General features: G+C 50.7%; 1 protein-coding gene across 3 annotated transcripts; it reads left to right on the top strand.

The window, feature by feature from the left end:
- Positions 1 to 555: 555 nt before the first annotated feature.
- Positions 556 to 24249, top strand: PPP2R2D (protein phosphatase 2 regulatory subunit Bdelta). 3 transcript variants are annotated; one of them, XM_068198365.1, is made up of 10 exons: positions 556 to 718; positions 936 to 1028; positions 11786 to 11883; positions 14070 to 14235; positions 15250 to 15362; positions 18185 to 18362; positions 19478 to 19642; positions 21013 to 21182; positions 21262 to 21353; positions 22255 to 24249. In XM_068198365.1, the coding sequence occupies exons 1-10, from the start codon at positions 712 to 714 to the stop codon at positions 22532 to 22534; spliced, it is 1362 nt and encodes a 453-aa protein (XP_068054466.1). In that variant the 5' UTR covers positions 556 to 711; the 3' UTR covers positions 22535 to 24249. The 3 variants fall into 3 exon arrangements, with proteins under 3 accessions (XP_068054466.1, XP_068054465.1, XP_068054464.1); XM_068198364.1 differs by having other exon boundaries at positions 558 to 718; positions 933 to 1028; XM_068198363.1 differs by having other exon boundaries at positions 697 to 724.
- Positions 24250 to 24459: the final 210 nt, after the last annotated feature.

Consider the following 24459-nt stretch of genomic DNA (forward strand, 5'->3'; position numbering starts at 1 on the left):
CCCCCGCTACCGTCCCTCCCCTCACCCCGGCTCTGGCGCTCGCTGAAGGCGGAAACGACTCAGAGGCACGTTTGGGTTTTTGTTGCTGTTGGTTGTTGTTTTGTTTTTTTGGGGTTTTTTTTGTTTGTTTGTTTGTTTGTTTGTTTTTTCCCTCATCACGATTAACCCTTCAGGGAGCGAGCAGAAATGAATCGGGAGGCACAGCGTTATCTCCCCGCTGTGGCGCTCCCGCCCCGTCCCTTCACGTATAGCCGCGTTTGGAGCGGCGCGTGTGGAGCGCGTCCACAGCACCGAGACCACCACCACCACCACCTCCTCCTCCTCATCCTCCCGCTGCCGCTGCCCTGCGCGTCCCGCCGGGCCGGTGCCGGTGCCGATACCGGTGCCGATACCGATACCGATACCGGTGCCGGTGCCGATACCGATGCCGGTGCCGGTGCCGATGCCGATGCCGATACCGATGCCGATGCCGATGCCGATACCGATACCGATACCGATACCGATACCGATACCGGTGCCGGTGCCGGTGCCGCGATCACCGCCCCGCTCGCCGCCCGGCCCGCCCTCCCTGAGGGGAGCCGGCGGTGACGTCACGGCCGGGCCGCCCGGCAATGGGCGCCATTTTGAAACCGCGAACCCTCCCGCGGCTCCGGGCGGCTCCGTCCCGCTCCCGGCCCCGCTCCCGGCCCCGCTCCCGCGGCTCCCCCCGCCATGGCAGGTCTGTGTCCGCGCTCCGCGCTCGGCTCCGCGTTCGCGCCGGGATGGGCCGCGGGTCGGCTCCGCGGGGCCGCGGGAGCCGGCCGCAGGCCGGGCCGCGCCGGGCGGCACCGGCGGGTGATGCGGGAGCGCGGCGGCCCCGAGGGGTCCGGGCCGGGGGTCGGCGCGGGTCCCTTCTCTCCCTCCCTCTCTCACCGCCCTTTCTCCCTCCGCAGTAGTGGCGAGAGCTGGAGGGGACGGCGGCGGCAGCAACGAGGTGCAGTGGTGCTTCTTGCAGGTGAAGGGGGCGATCGACGAGGACGTGGCGGAAGGTGAGGGGAGCCCCGACACGCTGAGCCCTCCCGGGCGGCCGCGGGGCAGCGCCGCAGCATCCCCGGCCGTGCCGGGGGGTGTGTGCCATGACTAAGCGAGCTCCCACCCGTAGAGCATCACAGAGCAGTCACGGCGCCTTCCTCCAGGTCTTTCGTGTGAATCCCTAGATAGTTGGGGTTGGAGGGGACCCCCGGGATCACCCAGCCCAACCCCTGCCCAGGCAGGGGCACCTGGAGCAGGGCACTCAGGAGCGCGTCCAGGAGGCTTCAGAACGGCTCTGGGGAGGAGACCCCAGCCCCTCCCTGGGCAGCTGCTCCAGGGCTCTGCCCCTCCGTGCACAGAAGTTCTTCCTCACGTTGGGGTGGAACTTGCTGTGGCTCAGCTCCTGGCCAGTGCTGCTTGTCCTGGCTCTGGCACCGGCCTCTGACAGCCCTTGGGGAGATTTGTACGGCTTGCTGGGATCCCCTCGCAGCCTTCCCTTCTCCAGCCTGAGCAGGCCCAGCTCCCAGAGTCCCTCCTCATCTCAGAGATGCTCCAGTCCCAAAAGGACTCCGTGGCCTCTCTGGACCCTCTCCAGTAGCTCCTTGGCTCTGTTGTCCTGAGGAGCCCAGAACTGGGCACACTTCTGGGCTTAGGATAACTGTCTACAGTTCTGGGCTTAGGATAAAAGGTAACAACAGTGATATGATACAGGGAGAGGAAAAAAAGAAACACCAGTGGAGTCTGTCAGGCTTGTCAAGTTTCGCTCTGACGCACAGAGAGTGCAGCTCTGTCATTTGTGCTGCATTGAAAAGTGCAGTTTAAAGGGTTCCTGCAGCTGTGGAGAGATTTGATTCCCACTTGTTAACGTTTGGGAGCTATAAATAGGGATATTAAGCAGGGAAAAAGGGCACACCTTCACATTTCTCAGAAACTTTCCAGGCACTTCATGTTTTGGACAGAGTAGAAAACAAGAAATGTTTTAACTGGGAAAAGTGTTTGCTGTAGTGTGCAGAACCTGGGTGGAGTTTTGCTTGACTCTGATGAGAAAGTTCCTTTTTTGCCCCTAAATTTCCTGTGTTCTAACTGTCCAGGCTGGCAGTGCTCCTTTCTGTAGTGTGAATTAACTTGCAGGGCCGTGTGTGCTCAGCTTGGGTTTGGGATTTTATTTTTATTACTGGATGCAGTAAATATTTTCCCTTGCTGCCTGCTACGGGGAAATTGGGCTGACAGTGTTTTCATTTTCATGCCACTTGTTTGGCATTCCATTTAAAATAATGGCCATTGGAGGGATAGACTGGAAACTGCTCGAGAAACTAGTCTCACTGAGTTGTTTTCTTCCTTTTTCTCCCCTCTGTATGTTTTGTAGCTTGCTCTGAAGTTCCCAGAAATCTTGTAGAAATGTGTAGAAGTAGCTTGTATGTTTTTCAAATGGTTCTTTTTTCTCAGCTCTGTCACCTGTGTGACTAAAAGCCAGTTCTCCATGAGTAAAGGATATAGTCCTGGGGACATATGGCTCCTGGGGGCACCTGGCTTCCCAGGTAACTCCTGAGCAGCCTGGATTTGCACAGAGCGGGAGAGCTCCGGGAATCATTCAGCACCTGGTTTTGCAAAACTACCATTAAAGTTTTGTTTTCCTGTGGGAACGCCAGAACTATTTACAGGCTTTGTGACTTCTTGATTTTTTTGTTTTGATTTGTGGCCTTTCCCCTCCTATTACATTTTGCCTTGAAATTGAATAAAAAATGCTATTTATTTGCTCATAACTGCCCAAATTTAATTTCCTAGTAAGAGTACAAATACATGGCTAGATTTTGGGCCTCAGTTAGGGACATATTTACTCAGTACCATCTTTTAAATCCTCTCTTACCAAACTGCACATCTAAACCTGCTTAATGGACAACTGTTGCCTTGAAACAGCCTTCAAATTGCACATACATTTTTGTGACGGTGCAAACTTGCTACTGCTGTCAGTTTTTTGGTATATTTTGTAAAAAATCAGCTCTCTAGAGGAGGAGGACGCCATGAAGTTGCTGTCCAGCCTATTCCATGCAGAGTGTTTTGCTGGATTTTCTTAGAGGTTTATTCAGGAGTTGAAACTGCTCAGCCAGGCGACTTTACCAGAAAGTCCCTTCTTTTACAGTGCAGTTCTAACATTCATTTTATATTCCATAGTTGTATCTCAGGTGTCTGGCTTCATCACAAACACTGGGACAACTGTATCAGATTGGCAGCTGGATGTTCCTAACTGGGTCATTAATACAGAAAATCACTGTCTCCTCTTTGTCTTGTCCGTGCCTTGCCTTTCCTCGGTGACTAATCCCTGACCTCTGTTCAGGCTCTGTGTCAGGAAAGAGAAGGGCACTGTTCAGTCTGACTGTTTCTGAGAGACCAGGATAATCCATCACTTATTGAATATGGATTTTGTAAAGGGTTGGATATGACTTTTCTAGAATGGAAAAGTTTAGTTCAATTCAGGGAAGAGGACTGAGGATAAAACAGATTGAGTGAAAGACTTAATATTAGGGATGGCAGCAATCACAATTTGAAAACAAAGCTAATTAAAGATTGTGTTGTAATTCTGTTGTTAATGTTAACCACGTGACTCCAAAACTTGCACTGATTGCCCATGGAACTTGTGATTCTTGGGTTGCTTGTTTTGTAGAAAGACCTTTCTAAATAGAGAATACAAATGCTGCCAGAGACTTTATCACTTCCATGATTTCAGTGTTGAATTTGTTTTGCACATTCAAAATTGTCTGTTTTGGGAAGCTCTTTTTTTCTGGGGCAAGTAAAGTGTAAATCTGTTTATTAAATAATGTACAGATGTGCCCAAATTCCTGTGGGCCAGATGTTCTGCATCTAATCCATGACCACTGCTGGATGCATTGCTGTTTCTCCAGTTAATGATCCAAGAAGTAAACTTTTTTTTTTTTAATTCTCTAGGTAGTGACTAGTATTGATTGACTGCCCTGCCAAACGGAGACATGCCTTGTTACCATCACTTCAGCCAACTCTCCTTCTGCTTTTGCTGCCTGTTAGGTGCCGGGTCAGACACCTCAGCAGTTTGCCAGGAAGCAGAACACAAGGAGCAAAGACAACCACAATCTAATAAAAATATGTTAGCCTGTAATCCTGAGTGCAGCTAGAAGTGATTTAGAAATGTTCTTTAGAAATTGTAGTTACAAATCAGTGGTTTGAGACGTTCTCGTGTGTGGTTCAGGAATTCACTTGGCCTGTTCTGTTCTTAAAGGAAATTCAGGCATGGTTTTGTGCTTTAAAAAACTCTTACAGCAGAGGTGCAGGTCTGTGATGTCTGGTTCAGTTGCATGAAGGGAGTTGCAAAATTGGTTGTAAGCTTTAATAATGTCTTTTTCCTGTAAGAACTGGAAGGTAGGGGACTAGTGACTACAGAGCCATGTGCTGTTTGCTGTCACCCGAAGTCACTGGTCACGCCTGGAGGTGACACTTGTGCTGCAGAGGGGCAGAAGGTGGGCTGTAAGCTGGGTTTGGGCTGGGTTTTTCCTTGAAAGCCAGTGCTTTGCCATGAGCAGGGCCTCCCTGAAGCCTTAGGGTTACCCAGGGCAGCTGTGGCTGCTCCTGGATCCCTGGCAGTGCCCAAGGCCAGGCTGGAGTAGCCTGGGACAGTGGAAGGTGTCCCGGCCCCTGCAGGGGTGGCACTGGGTGGGCTTTGGGATTCCTTCCAACACAAACCAGGCTGGGATTCCATCATTATATTTTGATGAAATATGAAGCTTTGGTAAGATGTAGCTTGTGAATGGTGAAGAGTTTGAATAAGCAGTGAGTAGCAATTGCAGAGCTGTAAGTGGGAATGCACAACAGAGCAATTTGAGTAGTGGGAATACGGGAATTAGTGCAAGTCTTCCTGTGTGAGCAGGGGGAGCCACTGGATTTGTCCCTGCAGACGGGCAGGCTGTGTGCAGAGGGAAAAGCCTAATGAACAATGACAAAACCCACTATTTTTTTAAAGGATGGGAAGATGTGAAAGCTTCAACTGAAAGAAAAATTTGATTTTCTTGTCATGTAAAGACTTTTATGAACTCCCGATAGAAGTACACCCAAACTCATCACAATGAGCTACTTAGAAAAAACTAACAATAGCATGAATTAATTAAATACACTTCTAGTAGGAGAAAGCTTATTGGAATTAGTCTTCCAAAGGTTAAAAAATAATACCGAGGCAGTAGATTTGCACAAAGAGTACTGGATTTTGTCACGAATCTGAGAAACAGCCTCCAGAACTTTTCATGGCTTGTAGGGAAGGCAGGGCAAGCTCTGCAGGCAGGAAGGGAGCACATCTGTGTAACTGGGCTCTGGCTGTGCTGCTCCTTTTCGTGCCATGCTGGTCTGGCTTTCCCTGCAGTGACACACGCAGACAGCTCTGTGCACCCCAAGCTCAGAAGACAGCTTTTTTGGGGTGTCATTCAGGGGACTCCCAGTGTCAGGTCGGTTCCATTGACAGAAAACACAGAGATGCGTGAGGGAACGGCACTCACATCTGCCATGAGCCGCAGCCCTGCGGTGCTGTGCTCCCCCTGAGGGGTGGCTGGGGGTGCTGCTGCTGTCTGTCTGTCCGTCTGTCTGTACGTCCACGCTGTGCCCAGCGCTCCCAGCGGAGCAGCCTGCGTGCTCCTCCAGGAGCCAGGTGGCTCAGCTCCAGGTATCCAGGACACACAGGAGCTGGCAGGCTTTCCCACACAACTCCAAACAAGATGTTTGGAGTTTGCCATGGCCTGTCAGCAGCAGCACTGACCTCCAGGAGCTTCTGCTTCCCAGCTGGCCAGTGCCCTGCTCTTGCTTTACCTTAAATCTGTTCAAGGATTTCAACTAGTCCCAAAAGCAGAGTTATTTTGGACTACGTTAAACCCTGCCAGGTGCCTAAGGCAATTCAAGCCAATTTCACAAGTGATTTGAGTATTAGGGCATAAAAAGATGGTTAGACTTTACGAATATTTTCGGTTGGCAGAGTGTTTAGCCGCGTAAGCTGAGAGACGTTTGGTCTGAGCAAAACTATATCCCTTTGGCTTATTCTCCTGATTTCTGGTACGCTTCACTCCTGTGTTAACTCTTCAAAGAAATCCTGGAAGTGGAAATGTAAAAATTGAGTATATAAGGAGGCATATTCTGAAAAATAGGTGATTTGAGGAATTTGGATGTGTATGTATATTGTCAGGTGGTTGTTGGCAGCTGTAAACTTTGGCTCATATTTCAGTACAGTTGTGATTTCTATCAGCTGTTAGGAAACAGCACTTTAGGAGCACTGACAGCAAGAGCAGTCAGTCCCTCCCCACTGCACGTTGGCCCTCCCTGTTCCACGGGCTCTCCTGGCAGCCGTAGGGGACAGCCCTCCTTCACCTGGGAGCAGGTCAGTGACATGGACAGGGAGGAGGCAGAGGCTGCGGGGCAGAAGTGGGTGCTGGAGTCGGAGTCGTGCAGTGGCTGCGAGGGCAGCACTGCCTGCCCGCCCAGCACAGGAGGCTGGAGCAGGGTGCTGCCAGCAGCTCCTGCTGTGGTACCTGCAGCCATCCCAGCTGGAGAGCTGTCTGACTTCACAGCCCTGCTTCCCTCTGCCCACCCCAGCACCTTCAGTGCAGCTGCATGTCCATGGGAGTGTTGGGGAAGTGCAGTTACTGCAGATCAGTGACAAGCAGTTCTGAGGCCCTGTGTGTCTGGAACTTGTTATGCTCCAATAGGATTTTGGTTTTTAAACATTTTTTTCTATTATTTGCTCTTCAGCAGGTACTGGTCTCTAAATTGCTTCATTTTCTTTGATAATCTCTCCCCTATAAAGAGGTTCTCTGGGTTTTTTTTTTGTTTGTTTTTGGTTTTTTTTTTTTTTTTTTTGACTGATCTTATTTGCTCCTATTATATTTTTTCTTTCCCGAGTTGCTCTGAAGTGATGGCTCCTTGCTGTTCTCACTGCCCACATTTGTCACCTGTGGTCCCTCAGAATGGTCTGTTGTCCCTGTCTGCTGCAAAGAGAGTTGTGTTCCTTCTGATGTCATGTCACACAGTTCAGCACAGCATTCCAGGGAGATCCCAGTGTCTGCTCTCTGAGTTGATGAAGGAGCAGATAACCTGCACTGATCCCTTCTGCACTGATCCCTTCTGCACTCTCTGCTTCCCATCCACTGTGGGAGACCACACAGTGCCTCCCACAGCTTTGTCCAGCCAGCCACGGGATAGCTCCAGCTTTGAAGGATAACAGTGTTGGAGGGGAAGGTGTGTCACCTCTGACCTTGATCACAGCCACAGAAATATTCCCTCTGCTCAAGTCCCACTGGCAGTCTCCCTGACAGTCCATGCCAGCCATGTGCCTGAGGCCAAGTCAGCCATTTCTTCTCAAAGCAGGAGCCTCTGCAGAGGTTTCCCTGGGCCTTACAGAAGTTCCTGCTTTGGTCCCAGGATGGCTCATGGGAAATGGGGCTGTGCATTCAGACTCCTCTCCGGGGAGCAGGACAGGAGCCAGGTTTGCAGGCAGGCATTGTTCAGGCTGTGTGCTGAAGTGGTACGTTGTCCATTACATACTTGGAAAATTCTAAGTTAAAATGCCCTGGAAGCTGGAGCAGCCTCCTTTTTAGGTGCTGTTAGAGAGCTGTGAGCGTTTGGTTCCTTTTCACTACGTGTCTAAAGAGCGGGTTTGTCACTGGCTCTGAAGAGGCCCAGGAGGATGAGAGGCACTGGTGCTGACCATGTCTCATTAGTGTTGTTCCTGAATGTGAGCTGCAGCTGCAAATTCCTTTTCTCCTGGGTGAGCCATCAGGTAATTCCATGTTTTCAGGTTTGGGTTTTAACCAGAGCAGCAATGCACGGCCAGCTTACAGAGGAAAAGTTCACAGGAGCTAATTTTAGGCACCTGATGTAGATGTTGTGGATCTCTTTGCATTCTCCATTACCTCAGCTGAGAGCCTGGGCGTTGATACCGGTGTCAGAAATACCCGGGATGAAGCCGGGGGGGATTAAGTTAGTTTGCAGGTGTAAGCTTGCTGTCATCTCCAAATCCTAACAAAAGCTGGTTTCTGCCACCCCAGCTCCCTCCACTCCCAGCAGAACTTGCCCAGGAGGCTCTGGAGGCTGTAAACTTCCCAGAATTCTGGCAGGAGTTGTTCGTAGGAAGGTTCGCCCTCAGCAGAGATGGTGAAAGGCTCCGAGCACTCGGACTGAACTTTGACACATCTGTCAGGGCTTACAGGGCTGTCCTGAGGCAGGCAGTGGGCTCCACCGCATTACTGTAGAGCTGCATTTGTGGCCTCTGATGTGTTGGGGTGGTGTTTCCTACCCATGGAAGTGATGAGTGCTCTTAAATTTGGGGGATACTACAGAATCACAGTGTAGTTGCCAACAATCCTTTTAATACACCAGCTGTGAAAACAGCTCTGAGTTTCTCTCCGGGATGCATTGTAACCAAGTTGGAACTCATTTCCAGAAGTGAGGCTAAGCATGACTTTTTCTTGTCTGGAAAGAAATATTGCCAGCCTTGTATGTTACTGTGAAGTCCCGGGCGTTGCTGCCCTCCCTGGTAACAGGAGGAGGATTTACATGGATGCAGAGCAAGTCCCAGCCCCACAGGAACAGAACTGGTGGGACAGCTGGACAAACCTCTGTTTCTAGAAAAGCAGTACCTGAGAAGAGAGCCTCGGGGTGCTGTCCATGAGCAAATATCACACTGGTTTGGCTTTGCTCACCCTTTCCCACATTCCATTGGGAGTTACTCTGCTGGCATGGAGAAGAGGCTGAAAGGCAAGGGGATAAGACTGGTGCTTGTACACCGAAGAAGCAGTTATGGTATCTGATAAAAAAGCTTAGAAGTCCCAGAGTTAATGCAGCTATGAAGAGCCTGCAGAGGTTTGCTTTGTTCTTTCCCAAAAGTTCTGAGCTGACTTGGAAGTGAAGAGCAAATGTAGGTGGGTGAAGTGTTGAGCAGAACAGGGATGGTTTGGAATTCATTCTGTGCTTTACTTGGAGTCTTGGAATATTTTTTTATTTCACCTGCTTTGAGATAGAGTAGATTGCTGAGGATAGTGGGTGGAATGATTTGGGGGATTGATCTCCTTCAATTAAACATGCCTATAGGGAAAACTTTATAATTCATACATTTATGGATAAAACAAGTACAGTGCTATTAAAGCAGGTATTTGCTCATATTCCAAATTTTGTAACTTAGAAAATATTTGAAGGCAGCTTCTCTATTTTTGTCCTGCTGTGCCTCCCCCCCCCCCAGTTCTCTGTTCCCTGGAGCATGTTGGTGACAGACTATTTCAGTACATTTTCTTTACCCTCCTCTCCCTGCATTTCTTGTTTCAAGCCATGGATTTTGGGTAGTGTCTGTGTTTTGGTGTGTTTCCACCCAAGATTCTGTTTGTCTGGATAGCACTGCTGGGGAATAATGGCTGTGTCAGCAGCTGGTTTGGGCAATTTTGGGAAACAAAAATGATACACAGATTATTCTGAGCAAATAATTGTGTGAATACTCCAGTAGAAAATGGGAGAAGCTAATAATAACTTTTTCCTTTTCTAAAACAAAATGGAAAAGTGGCTTTTGTGACTTGAAAGAATTGTATGTGTTAAGGTGGCATTTATTGCTGCTATTTTTCCTGAGTCTGCAAAGGTAACAGGCATCCTTGCTAGAAGGGCTTGCAGGTGGGGGTGGTAGTGGAATATTAGTTTTGCTGCTAATAAACTTTCATAACTCAAGGGCTTCTTCCTATCTGACTACTGAAAATGTCATAAAATTCCCAGTGAAGTCACTTCACTGATTGCTTACCTTCCCAGTTTGTTTCTTTTTCCTTGGTTTCCTGCTTCTCCACTGTGTCTTCTAAAATCCCTGTGTATAATTAATAATAACTGATAATTGACTAGTAATTCCCTTTAAAGAAAGGCGATTTTAAAACTGGATGTGTCCAAAAGCTAGTTAGTAATGTGATATTGAAGGCTGGCATAAATCCATAGAAAGATTATATTTACTCATTTATTTAGTTGTTCTAAATAATATTTTTTTTAATCCAAGAAGGTAAATCATTATCTCTCCATACTAGGAAAAAACTTCTAAGAGCATCATTGATAAAAGATGAAAAATGAATTTATATTGAGAAAACTGGTTAGTGTTTCTAATCACCTTCCTTGTGAGAGTGGGGCATTATTGAAAGGAATTCCAAAGATAGCACATCAAGATCAATACAGGAAAGGAGTTTCCAGGGAGTCTCCAATTGCACACTCTGGAACTAATTGATATCATACACTTCAAACCTCAGAATTTTGCTATCTGCATCATAAATGCAATATTTGATATGAGCAGGCCCAGCAGGAACAATGTTTGCTGAGTGCTTTGTCGGGTTTGTTACCATCTGCCCCAGCCCCGGGACAGACATTTCCAGCTCCTTATCTCACCTCCCCTTGACTGGGGTTGTTCAGTGGCAATTATTTCTTTATTGCCGCCTCCCAGAGGGACTGGGGCTGCTCTGGGGGATAAGCACTGGCCTGTCTCCCGGCTCCAGGGCACTGCAGGTCCCGAGGGCTTTTCCTTTGCTCTCCTGCTTCCCTGTGTCCTCGCTGGTGCTTCTGCAGGGAGCTGGTTCAGGAAGCTCAGCTGAAGAATTTTGTTTCTATTTTGCCCCTTTGGCCGAGCAGAGCTGCCTGTTCCAGGCTCCTGAAGTAAGTAACTCTCTGAGTGCTTGGCTTGGGAAAGGCAGGTGTGCCTCAGCCTCACCTGGATCCATGGGAGCAGCAGAACACCTGGCAGGATGCACCCACCGGGGTGGGATCCCTGGGGGAGGCTCGGGGCAGGGACATCCCCATGGGCACTGCAGGGTCACTGCCCACACCTTGGGAGGCTCGGGGCAGGGACATCCCCATGGACACTGCAGGGTCACTGCCCACACCTTGGGAGGCTCGGGGCAGGGACATCCCCATGGACACTGCAGGGTCACTGCCCACACCTTGGGAGGCTCAGGGCAGGGACATCCCCATGGACACTGCAGGGTCACTGCCCACACCTTGGGAGGCTCGGGGCAGGGACATCCCCATGGACACTGCAGGGTCACTGCCCACACCTTGGGAGGCTCGGGGCAGGGACATCCCCATGGACACTGCAGGGTCACTGCCCACACCTTGGGAGGCTCGGGGCAGGGACATCCCCATGGACACTGCAGGGTCACTGCCCACACCTTGGGAGGCTCGGGGCAGGGACATCCCCATGGACACTGCAGGGTCACTGCCCACACCTTGGGAGGCTCGGGGCAGGGACATCCCCATGGACACTGCAGGGTCACTGCCCACACCTTGGGAGGCTCGGGGCCGGGCTGTCCCCATGGACACTGCAGGGTCACTGCCCACACCTTGGGAGGCTCGGGGCAGGGACATCCCCATGGACACTGCAGGGTCACTGCCCACACCTTGGGAGGCTCGGGGCAGGGACATCCCCATGGACACTGCAGGGTCACTGCCCACACCTTGGGAGGCTCGGGGCAGGGACATCCCCATGGACACTCCCTTATTACTGCCCAGGGGCAGCACACACACCTTGGATTCCTAAGCCAGTGTGCCTCTGGTGACTAAAGGCCTGCACTGAGGAATAAATGTTTTAGCTTGTCAGTAAAAGTGTGTCAGGCTTTGAAACATGGCTGCATTTGGGGATGTAAATGAAGAATTTTGTCATTGCATTAATATGAGTTATAATGCTTTTTTTGTGCTCAACTCTTGGAACTCCTTGATTTGCTTTCCACATTACAGTGCTGGTTTATTTCTGTTCTCTTTACAGCTGATATAATTTCAACAGTTGAATTTAATTACACTGGTGATCTTCTTGCAACAGGAGACAAAGGTGGCAGAGTGGTTATATTTCAAAGGGAACAAGAGGTCAGTGACTCAAAAACAAAAGCATTGTTACTACACTGTTCTTGTGTTGCACAGTCTCACTTCATCTGTTCATGCCCTGAGTTTTAAAATGGAGAGTTTTCCTCAGGAAACCCCAAGTTAGCCAAATTTCTAAGAATCTGCCCTGTGCTGTACTTGGTAAGTTGGTCTCGTGAGGGCTCCCCTCCCTCCTTCCATAAAAAAAAAAAGACTCCCCAAAATCCAAGTGAGCTCTTTATATGTACCTGGTGTCCTCAGTGTCACTTTGCAGAATTTGGACTTTCTCTTGAATTTTTCCACTGGGTCAGGCTGATCTGAGATAAATCACAATGCTCTGGGAGAGAATGTAAAAGAAGTTCAGGAAATAAGCTGCAACCACTACAGGATAAGGTGGTTAAAATTTTTTAGAGGATTTAAAATCAGTGGGAACAGCCACTTCTCCAGAAACACTTGAGCGTTTCCCGTCAGGAGGGTGGGAGCACTGTCCCTCCTGCACTTCCACAGCCCCTCTTCATGAGTTCAGCTGTGTGACAGTGCTGTAATGTTCCTGTGTGTTCATCCTGAGCCACATCCCTGAGCTGGGATATCCCGAGCAGCAGTGGGGATGGGGAACGTCCACCAAGTGCTGAAGAGTAATTGTCATGTCTGGGAGGAATCTGGGATTGTGTTCTTTAAAAAGTCAGTATTCCACATGGCAGTTCCCACCAAAGCGTCTGCATATCCTGTCCTTTGAGGAGTTGAGGGGAATTTGAGGGTTTGAGCATTCTCCTGGGTCAGAAATACCAGAATTGATCATGGAATTTTAATTCAGCTCATCTGTACATGAATATTGCAGATCTTTGGGTGCTGTGGGATTTCTCCAGCTGAACCCCTCTGCTCTCCTCGTGGGGCTCCGATGATGCTCTGTTAATGAACACCTGGCCAGTATTTTGCATTTCTCCTCACTGTGCTGGTGGCCCCAGCCCTGTCCCACAGGTGCCTCTCTGGTTGTCCTGGGAGGCTCTGGAGCAGTGAGGTGCCAGCACTGCTGCAATGGTACCTGGCTGCACCCACACAGCTCCCGGCTCATTCATCATTTACTGGGGGTGGCCAGAGGCTTAACTGAGGCCCAGAGATAAGGTCAGAAGTGCCTCAGGCACATCCTGAACTTCTCAGCATCTTGGACTTGCCTGCCATGGAGAGGCACTATCATGGGTTGGCTCTCAGTTGTTCCTAAGACAAAACCTGCCTGTCGCAGCACTTCCTCGGAGAGTGGGGAAAAACAAACCCCAGGTCAGACTGTTCACACTGGAGTTTTCAGCTGTCTCCTTGGGAACACATGGAAACTGAGGGAAGAGTTGGGAATGAGAGACATTTCTTTTGTCATGGTCAGAACTGCAGGAAAGAATCTAAAATAAGTGTATAATGCTGGAACCTTAAAATAATAACCATATTTTTTACCCAGTTTGGATTTAAGATTAGGTTAACTAGGTCAGTGACAGCTTGGGGTGGTTATACAGTTCCCCAGACACCTGGGATTTGGGAAAGCACCCTGGAATGCTCTGCATCATGCCCTGGGCTCCTAGGACTCGTCTTCACTTGCAAGCAGCAATTACTCCAACCAAATGTGTGAGTAGAGAGGGAAAGCACCAGTGCCAAGGCAGCTCACTCTGAGTGCAGGGAACTTCTGGATGGGGTCAGGGGAGAGGAACCTGCCCGAAATTCTTACAAGTCAATGACATAGGGAGTAAAGTCATGTAAGGTCTGAGAGTTAAGTGAGAGTGTGGGAACTCCACAGCCGTGAGACACTGCAGGGCAAACGGCAGCCCTGGGGCTGTTCTGCAGCACAAACCACTGACACCAACTTACTCAGAAAGCCTGATAACAAGTTGTGTCAAATCTGATAATGCAAATCTGGGGAACTTTGGGACTTTGCTCTCTGTTCCTTGCTCCCACACCCACCACATGAGAATAGCAAAGCCTGAAGGGTACACAGATTATTGATACATAAACCTACATTTCTAAAGAGGAAGGCTGTGTGCACTGTATTGATGCTAAACTGGGTACAATATCACAGACTGAAGGTTCAAAATTCAAGAGCTGTTGTGAAAGCTGATGTTCTGATTGACAACTTCTAGTGATGGTTTTGTGTGGGCCATTTCTGAGGGACCCAGTGCCACCAGCCTCAAGAAATGCTCTTTTTCTTGCAGACTAAAAGCCGTCCTCTCTCTCGGGGAGAATACAATGTTTACAGTACCTTCCAGAGTCACGAGCCTGAGTTTGACTACTTGAAAAGTCTAGAAATTGAGGAAAAAATTAATAAAATTAGGTGGTTACCACAACAGAATGCTGCTCACTTCCTGCTGTCTACAAATGGTAAGGGCCCTTTCTTTTGCACAAAGAACTTTGCCATTGGAATTTTGTCTTACCTGTCATACACTTGGGGTTTTTTTCTGACATATTTTGGGGTTGTTTTAATGTCTTCTCTAACTACATGCAAAATATGTTTTGATTGTAATGTTAGCTATGTGAATATTTGGTCTGTTTAGTTTTGGTGCATCATAGAGCATCTGTAAATGAAATTGTAGAACTGGGAACATGGTTATTGGGAACAGTTAGACTCATGTCTTAAAGGTATTTTCCAACCTAAACTATTCTGTGGAAAAAACTTGCTCTTATTATCAGAGGAATACATTATTCCTATCAGTTTGTGAGGTCATGGTGAAATTCTAAAAGCAGGAGTGACTTCTGTCTGCTGGTCTGTGCAATTAAAACAATTTCCTCTGATAGAAGTCTTAATAAAGCATTCTTTAAACTGTGTAATCTGAAATGCTCTGCAGGAGTTTGGGGAGGAGAGGTTTGGCTCCAGTTAGCCAAGGATCTCGCCATTGGGTGAGACAAGTGTGCACTCACTACCTGCACTTGGATCACTTCCCTGGTAACACCTGGCAAAGTGCATTCCTTTGGACCCCCAAAGAGTGGGGCAGATCCTGATCTCTGCCTTTGGCTGGCTCTGAGCAGGTACCTGGGACAAACCTGGTTTCCTTTAGGACAGTTAGTACAGGGGGTTCCTGTGTTTGTTGGGTTTGGTCCCTAGCAGTGGTCTCCAGGTGTAATTCAGCTAATCATCCAGGGCTTAGTGGGGAATTTGAGTAATTGGTGTGTGAAACTCTCCCCAGGCAGTGGCATTTGGGTGAGTGGGAGGCACAGGGCCTTACTGCCCAGGCACAAACTGGGATCTTATTCAAACTGCACCTCACATTGTGGGTAAAGAACTCTGTCAGGGTCCCGCTGCAGACAGGTCACTCGTGTCCACTCTGCTGAGTCCATATTTACTGGTTTGGTTTTGTATTCAATCCATTCTCAAGCATGTGAATTTTTTGGTTTTAGATAAAACTATTAAACTATGGAAAATAAGTGAAAGGGATAAACGAGCCGAAGGTTATAATTTAAAAGATGAAGATGGAAGACTTAGGGAGCCTTTCCGAGTCACAGAACTACGGGTACGTCTCTGCTCCTTGACTTTGAGTATCTCTCTGCATGCTCTTCTTGATCTTTGTGCTACCAAACTGAAATGTGCAGATCAAAAATAGTGTTTGGGTCAGGCTCATTGAAAACTTTCAGGAAAAAATGGAGGCATTTCTTGTTCTTATGTATAAAAACAATTTAAAAAAGTTCTTCTGGAAAGCTTGAGGAAAACTTTCATTATTATAATAGTGTATTTCTAAGAGTATGACTCAGAAATTGGAATAGGGTATTCTGTGGCTGGATAAAGGTGTGTTTGTTAGAGCAAGTTCCAAGCATTTGGATAACCTAATGTGCACTGGAATAGTCTTGGACATTATGCTGTAGTGGTATGGTTAGTGCTCCAAACTTGGGATCATTTGGAGCGGGAGCCCAAGAAATGAAAGATGGGGTTGTGGTTTTTCCTGGGGTTTCAAGTTGTTCCACCATCAGCAGGAGCAGAACTGAGGCTCTAGCTGCTCTCAAAGCTCCCCTCCATGGTAGGGGCTTCAGCTGGAGGCATTTCTTGGGGGTTTGTCTTGCTTTTGCCAAAGCTGAACGTTGAACAGAAGCTTAGGGTGTACAGAATGTGTTGGGAAAGGATATCCACTGCCTCCGTGTGTGCAAGCCAGGGTTGGATTGAGTGTTCAATGAGAGCAGCTAAACCCAAGGACTTCCCTTAGGATCCTGTGGTAGAAGGAGGTCCCGGTGGAGTTTTGGGCTCTGCAGCCTTGCCCTGCTGGAGCAGGCACCAGCTGGGGCACTGGAGAGAGAGGCACTTTGGGCTCCTTAAGGCAGCGTCCTGCACGGAGAGAGCAGCAGCTGCAGGAACCTCTCCAGTCAGTCCCCGGTACTTGCTGCTGCTCTGGGCTGCAGCCCTTGCAGGCACTGCAGCCTGGAAAGGCTGATGGATGAGCCAAATCTAAACAAGAGCTGGCTGGAGGAAAAGCCTCACCTGGAGGTACCTTCATGTATAAAATGCTCAGGGTTTGGAGAGCCAGAGTGTACCAGGAGCTTTGGGGCTCTGTTGGCAGGTTTTGTTACAGAAACACAGTGTCCATGTTCATGGGGACACGGCCATGGAGGAGCAGCAGCGCTTCACACAGAGACCGTGGCATTTCCAAGTCCCATTCCTGATCGTTCCCATTAGTGCACCTGTGCTGTCACAGCCAGGCTGGGAGCACTCTGCTGAGATAGGACAGTGGCCTGATAAAAGGTAGTGGATTAATTGTGGTCGTCAGTTGGATGTAAACAGGCTGGGAGATACTTACTGGGAAGGCAGGAAGGGAGCTCTGGGATGGATCAGTCCTTGTTCCAGGAAGACAGGATATCTTAGGCACCCCTGAGCTCAGCTGGCTGTGGGAGCAGGACATCCAGGTGTGCCTGAATTCCTGCTGACTGTTCATGAACAAGTAGGGAATTTCCTTGGAGACTGTTCTTGCCAGTTTCCTGAGCACCCCTCCAAGGTCTGGGGACATTTTGAAGGGTTTGTTTACAAACACAGCCCACGTGCTGTTGGGTGAGGTACCAAGGACTGGCTTTGATGGGGAGGTTTCCTGTTGGCAGTGTCCAAAGTCAGCATCCATGTGCTCTCTCAGTATTTTTCATGCTCAGTGGATTTCAGAAGTGTTTAGTCACCGAATCAATAAAGAAATCTGTGCAGTGCAATTAATTAATTGCCATTAAACAAGCTGTGGGGTTCAGGGCTCAGTGCTGGCGCCAGTTCTGTTTAAGGTCTTTATTGATGATCTGGCTGGGGAGATCAAGGGCGGCCTCTTGAGTTGACAGAGGATGGAAGGTGAGTGGGATGTGCATCTGCTGGAGGGCAGGAAGCTCTGTAGGGGGAACTGGACAGGCTGGATTCGTGGGCCAGGGCAGAGGGGCAGAGTCCCCATCCCTGGAGGGGTTTCACTCCTGTGTGTGGCACCTGGGGACGGGGGATAGTGGTGGCCTTAGCAGTGCAGGGGGAATGGACTCAATCTGGAGGGTCTTTCCTAAGGCAGTGACCCTGTGCTGGGTGATGTGTGGGGGTCAGCAGTGACCCAGGGTGATGTGTGGGGGTCAGCAGTGCCCCTGTGGGGGTCAGCAGTGACCCAGGGTGATGTGTGGGGGTCAGCAGTGACCCAGGGTGATGTGTGGGGGTCAGCAGTGACCCAGGGTGATGTGTGGGGGTCAGCAGTGACCCTGTGGGGGTCAGCAGTGACCCAGGGTGATGTGTGGGGGACAGCAGTGACCCTGTGGGGGACAGCAGTGACCCAGGGTGATGTGTGGGGGTCAGCAGTGACCCAGGGTGATGTGTGGGGGACAGCAGTGACCCAGGGTGATGTGTGGGGGTCAGCAGTGACCCAGGGTGATGTGTGGGGGTCAGCAGTGACCCTGTGGGGGTCAGCAGTGACCCAGGGTGATGTGTGGGGGTCAGCAGTGACCCAGGGTGATGTGTGGGGGTCAGCAGTGACCCTGTGGGGGTCAGCAGTGACCCAGGGTGATGTGTGGGGGTCAGCAGTGACCCAGGGTGATGTGTGGGGGTCAGCAGTGACCCAGGGTGATGTGTGGGGGTCAGCAGTGACCCAGGGTGATGTGTGAGGGGTCAGCAGTGACCCAGGGTGATGTGTGGGGGTCAGCAGTGACCCTGTGGGGGTCAGCAGTGACCCAGGGTGATGTGTGGGGGACAGCAGTGACCCTGTGCTGGGTGATGTGTGGGGGTCAGCAGTGACCCTGTGGGGGTCAGCAGTGACCCAGGGTGATGTGTGGGGGTCAGCAGTGACCCTGTGGGGGTCAGCAGTGACTCTGTGCCCAGCCCGTGTGCTCTGTGCCCGCTCAGGTGCCAACGCTGAAGCCCATGGACCTGATGGTGGAGGCCAGCCCGCGCAGGACCTTCGCCAACGCCCACACCTACCACATCAACTCCATCTCTGTCAACAGCGACTACGCCACGTACCTGTCTGCCGACGACCTCCGCATCAACCTCTGGCACCTGGAGGTCACCAACAGGAGCTTTAGTATCCTTCGGTGCCCTCTGCACAGCGGGTGCAGCTCAGCTGCCTGTGTTCAAGAGAACCACTTCAGTGGTACTAATTAAAGTGGGTGTTTGAAGCCAGGGCTTAAAAGAGGATTCTTTTTTTTGAAGTCTGGAGGTGTAATGCAGCGAGAGCAGGCTTTGGGATGCTCAGTCATTCCTGAGGGCAAGCATGCCTCCAGTGGAAAACTGTCAGTAGAAACATCAGAGAGGATTTGATTTCCAAGGAGAAACTGAGGAATTGTGAGAGCATCCCTAACTCGTGGAGTTCAATCAGCTTAAATGAGTTGTTGGATATGAAAAGTAGATCCTTTGTTACTGTGGATACTTTTTTCAAAGTTTGTGGTCTCCTAACCAAGTGACACTTCTCTTGAAACCAAATCTCAATATTTTTTCATGTCAAATGATACCATTAACTGCAGAAGTAATTTTCAGATCTTTCTGCAAACTTGTGCAACTAAAACTAACAGAGCTCTTTACATTGACAAAGCTGCAGTAAAATAAAAGTTGGAGGAGTACTGATGCCTAAATAGGTAATTTTCTGAAGTTTTGGGTCAGATTTTCCAAAGCTTTAGGTAAAGAGATGACCTTTATTTGGTGTGCAATAGGAAGCAGGAGGCCTGGGGAGACTTGCTGGACTTTGATTCTTGAGAGATCTTCTTTCACTCCAGGAGTCTGAAACTGCCCAGCATCTGTGGATTTGAGATGGAGAAAGCTGGAGAGGCACTTCTTAAAAGAGCATGTAATGACAGGCCAAAGAGGAATGGCTCCCCGCTGCCAGAGGGCAGGGCTGGATGGGACATTGGGAATTAGGAGTTGATCCCTGGCAGGGTGGGCAGGCCCTGGCACAGGTGCCCAGAGCAGCTGGGGCTGCCCCTGGATCCCTGGCAGTGCCCAAGGCCAGGCTGGGCAGGGCTTGGAGCAGTCTGGTCCCTTCCACCCCAGACCATTCTGGGATTCTGTGACTTGTAAAATCCGGAGTTCTCCAGGCTGTCCCCCACTCTTGTACCTTACACACGGTGGAAAGGAAGCTCTTGGCCCAGTTTCCTGCCTGGCATTCAAGTGTGAAGCGTTGCAGGCCTTGACCAGCTGTGGCAGACATCGTGGACATCAAGCCAGCCAACATGGAGGAGCTGACAGAGGTGATCACGGCGGCCGAGTTCCACCCGCACCACTGCAACGTGTTTGTGTACAGCAGCAGCAAGGGCACCATCCGCCTGTGCGACATGCGCTCCTCAGCGCTGTGCGACCAGCACTCCAAGTGTGAGTGCCCTCCTTCCTTCCCGCCCACCCCGCTCCCCCGTGTCCATCCTGCCCTCCGGCCGTGCTGCTCCGCCGCGGGGGACCCGACCTGCCTGGGGAGCGCCAGGGCAGCAGTGCTGGGCACTGCTGGGCACGTCTCAGCTGTCTTGTTCCAGGCCACCCCTGGGCACAAGGGTAGCGTGAGGCCCCACCTGGCTGCTCTTTGCCCATTTGTGCCTCATAAACTGACAGGAACGAGTGCTTTGGCCACAGTGGGACCTGTCTGCTGGCCACACTCAGACTGGGTGCCTCTCAAGGTATCTGCTCGCCCCATGCCAGTTCAGGGCAGCTCTTGCACCTCTGTGCGTTGCAAACTGGGCTGATGCCGCCAGAATCCCTGTCCCCTGTGACCAGTGCAGCTGCTAGGATAGGACGAATCCTTAGGAGAACACCCTGGAAGTTTCCAGGGATGCAGGGTGGCTGCTCCCTCGGCTGCTGAGCCACCAAAGCACGAGCAGGTGAGGAAAGAAAGCTTTGCTGTGGAAGCTGTGAGGATCCTGCCCGGGCCTTGCACACAGCCACGTGTTCCTGTTCCCTGCTGGCAGAGCTGAGCTCTAGCAGTGTGCCCAGCCCTGGGGGTGCCTGCCACACGGACGCTTCCAGGCCAGCTTCCTGCAGCGCAGAGAGGGCTTTCTTGGTGCTAGAAGGAAATACTTGTGCAATGGGAAATGGCTAACGCAAGGCCACCCCACTGATCTGGTTCAGTGTTGCATTAAATCACTTAAAAGCACTTTGATTTTAACTGCTTGTGACTGAATCACATCCTGCTACAAGGGTTCTGTCAAAAATGAGTGAGATCTGGGTAGCCTGGGTGAGGAATCTCTGATTTCAGAGGTTGACTTGTGGATCCAAACAACACGTGTGTTGATCTGCTCTCTAAAATCACACAAACTGTGTTGCAAATGTAGCTGCTCACATTTCAGGGTTTGCTTAGTACAGCTGTGGTTCAGAGCTAATGAAAAGTGCATGGTCCAATGGTCTCCTGATGTTCAGGTTGCTGCTGTTCCCACCTGCTGCTGTTCTGGCTGATGTGTAGATCAGGTGTGATGGCTGCAGTACCCACTGCTGTTAGCTGCTCTGGTTGATCCCCAACACCTGTGAGTTGTGGTTTGCTGGTGCTGTGCTCCAGTTGAATGCCGGAGATGGACATCTGGCACTCTGGTGACCTAGAGCACCACAGTGCTAAAGAAGAGATTATTTCTGAGAGGTGTCAAACAGCAAATTTCTCCAAAAAGAAACTGGTCACTGATTTAAAATTCTCCAGTACTGAAAACGTGGAAGCCGTAAGAGCTAGCATTGGTTTCATGTGGAACTGTGTGTTCTCTCTGCAGTTTTTGAGGAACCTGAAGATCCTAGCAGCAGATCATTTTTTTCAGAAATAATATCCTCGATATCTGATGTGAAATTCAGCCACAGCGGGCGATACATGATGACAAGAGACTACCTGTCTGTCAAGGTGTGGGACGTCAACATGGAGAACAGGCCCGTGGAGACCTACCAGGTACAGCACCCACGTGTGCTGAGCTGCCCCTTCTGTCCCTGTGCCCCCGCGCGTGTCCAACGCGTGTCCCTGTCCCCAGGTGCACGAGTACCTGCGCAGCAAGCTGTGCTCCCTGTACGAGAACGACTGCATCTTTGACAAGTTCGAGTGCTGCTGGAACGGCTCCGACAGGTGAGGGGCTGGGGAGGGGCTCCAGCCCTGAACGGGCTGCCAACCGCTCCGAGTCACTCAGGGCACGAGTCCCTGCGGCAGGCAGCTCACACAAACAGGATTGCCAGGGTTCTGCCCCTGTGCCCAGGTGAGCCCCACCTGCAGAGCTGGCCCGGCACAGGAGGGACCTGGAGCTGCTGGAGCCAGGCCAGAGGAGGCACCAAATGATCAGAGGATGGAGCAGCTCTGCTGGGAGAGCTGGCATTGCTCACCTGCAGAGGAGAAGTGTGGGGTGAGCTCAGCGTGGCCGCACAGGGCCTGAGGGAGCCACGGGAAGGATGGAGAGGGACTGGGGACAAGGGATGAGGGACAGGACCCAGGGAATGGCTCCCACTGCCAGAGGGCAGGGCTGGATGGGAGACTGGGAATTGGGAATTGTTCCCTGGCACAGGGTGCCCAGAGCAGCTGGGGCTGCCCCTGGATCCCTGGCAGTGCCCAAGGCCAGGCTGGACACTGGGGCTGGAGCACCTGGGACAGTGGCAGGTGTCCCTGCCATGGCAGGGTGGCACTGGGTGGGATTTGGGGTCCCTCCCAGCCCAGGCCAGTCTGACTTCTGTTGACAAGGGACAAAGGGATAGAGGAGCACCAGGAAAGCCCGCTTTGCTCACGTGCAGATGAACAAAACGTAGCTGCAGCTGAGTGCCAGTGGCAGGAGGGGACAGGGGAACACCTGCTAAAAGAAAAGTGGTGCACTGGAAGCAGTGCTCAAGTCCCAGAGGAATGGAGCAGGTGTCCAATGGAGAGGAGAGGAATGGAATGCCATGGCCTGGTGATGAACGTGGTCTGACAGTCACGTGTGAGACTGAGAGGAAGGGGTGGATTTTATTTCTAACAAGGTCTGCCTTCCTTTTCCTTGACCCAGTACAATCATGACTGGATCTTACAACAACTTCTTCCGGACGTTTGAGCGGAACACGCGCCGGGACACCACCCTGGAGGCCTCCCGGGAGAGCAGCAAACCTCGTGCCATCCTAAAGCCACGCAAAGTGTGCACAACTGGCAAGAGGAAGAAGGACGAAATTACCGTTGACAGTCTGGACTTCAACAAGAAGATTCTGCACACAGCATGGCACCCCATGGAGAACATCATCGCTGTAGCTGCCACCAATAACTTGTATTTATTCCAGGAGAAGGTTAACTAAGGATGGCTGCCCGTGGACAGAGTCTCGTCTCACATAGTTCAGCTCAGTTGTTTATCTGTAACAGAAGGCCTTGTTGTCCTATCAGTGAGGAACATTGATGCACTTACTTCCCTTGAGCTGTCGGAGAGCATCTGGCCTGGCTTTGAGTTCCTGGTGTGGTTCTGCCTTCGGTGGGGTGGGAGCGTCCACGCGGCTTTCGGGGAGGACCCTCCGAGGCAGAATTGGTGGACAGTGCTCAATGAGGCCAACACTCAAAACAAATGTATTTATTGATGTCTGAGCCTTCCTTTCCAGTTTATAGACCAAAAAATTTAACACCTGAGAAGAAAAAGTTGTCATAAAAGTGTAATTTCTCTCTCTCGCTCTCTCTGCTGTAATATTTGGGCCTTTCAGAACATTTCTCGTGCTTGATGCCTGTCCATTCCTGCTCGGGCCCGGGCCAGGGCCTGCCCTCGGAGCACTGCGGCAGGGCTTGAGCTGGGGTCGAGGCAGGTGTCCATGGCTATTTACTCACCAACTGTACCTATAACCACACCTTCTGGTGGAAACCACTTAATAAATAACAGCCTATCAAACGTGTTCTTAGAGCTGGAGGGATGTATTCAGTCTTCTTTTTGTATTGCATGTCCTGAGCTGCTGCAGAACAGTTCTGGTGGCACCTCTGACAGGGTTTGCCCCAAAACACCGAGTTTTTTGGCAGACTAATACGAACTTTTTTGTGTAGTATTTCAGATTCTGAATTTAGAGTTTCATTGGCATTGTCATAGAGTTGGAGTTGCACTGGATTTGTTGTCAAAGGCTCTGTGTGTGCCAAGTAGGAGATGGAAAGGGTCCTAGAAACATCCACAGCCTTAACCAAGTGTCGGCCTTGCACGGAGGGAACCAAAACATCGACACCTTCTCTGCTCTGAGGATAAACATGCAGCTTCTGGTGCATCTCACCCTCAGCCAGAGACAGACCTGACGTGCATTATGGTTTTTAACCTTTTTAGTATTTGTCACAAAGGGAACAGTTTATTTTAAGTATTTGGCGTAGAATCTTGCATTTCCCACTGCAGTTCCAGAGCCACTCCGGGCCGTGCTGCAGCAGGGCCGGGCTGGGCTGCCCGGGGAGGGCCACGCCGAGCCCCGGCTGGCAGGACAGCAGCTGCTGGAGCTCTCTTGCTCACTTGTTTTTAAGCCTTAGGTACTGTTTCTTTCTTGGTTTTGTTTTTTTTTTTTTTTTTTCTTCCAAAGAGGCCTAAATCACGTCCCCTTCCCCCGGATGAGCCCGGGGCCACATCCAGCAGCCCCCAGCAGCCAGAGGCTGCACTCTGCCAGGTGCCTGCAGCCTGGGAACTCCTTCCCAGAGCCCCAAGCTTTCCCCCAGCCAGTCCCAAGTGTGCTTACACTCCGTTTTCCCTGGAACAAAGGCGTGTTCCAGTCCCAAGAGCAAACCGTGGCCGTCCCGCCCCTCCCGGTACCGCCCCCCGAGCCACTGGGTCCCAGGAGGGTGGGAAGGACAAAGCCCGAGGTTCTCCCAGGAAAGGCTCGGTTCAGCCAGTCCTGTCCTGTCCGTTGGTTGTGACACTTTGGAACTCTGGACATGTGGAACTGGGGGGTCGCTGAAGCGTTGATCCGACCGCGTTCCCAACGCCTGCTCGAGCCGATCCGTGGGGTTGTACATAATTGTTCAGTTCTTTTGACCAAAAAGTTTAATAAATTTTAAATGTTTACCTGGCCGTGCTCCCTGTGTTTTGCAGCATTTCCTTCTGTGTGGGAGGGAATTGGCTGGATGGGCAGCCCAGGGGGGTGTTTCCAGTTGGGATGGTTGGAGTGGCCAGGGCTGCTGCCCCTGCTCCAGGACACAGCAGCGCTGGCCAGTTGTGGATCTCTTTTTTCAGCAAATACAAGTGGGACATCAGTAAAAAGGGTATGATGGAATC

This window comes from Anomalospiza imberbis, chromosome 8 (genome assembly GCF_031753505.1).
Source record: "Anomalospiza imberbis isolate Cuckoo-Finch-1a 21T00152 chromosome 8, ASM3175350v1, whole genome shotgun sequence".
NCBI classification, from domain to species: domain Eukaryota; kingdom Metazoa; phylum Chordata; class Aves; order Passeriformes; family Viduidae; genus Anomalospiza; species Anomalospiza imberbis.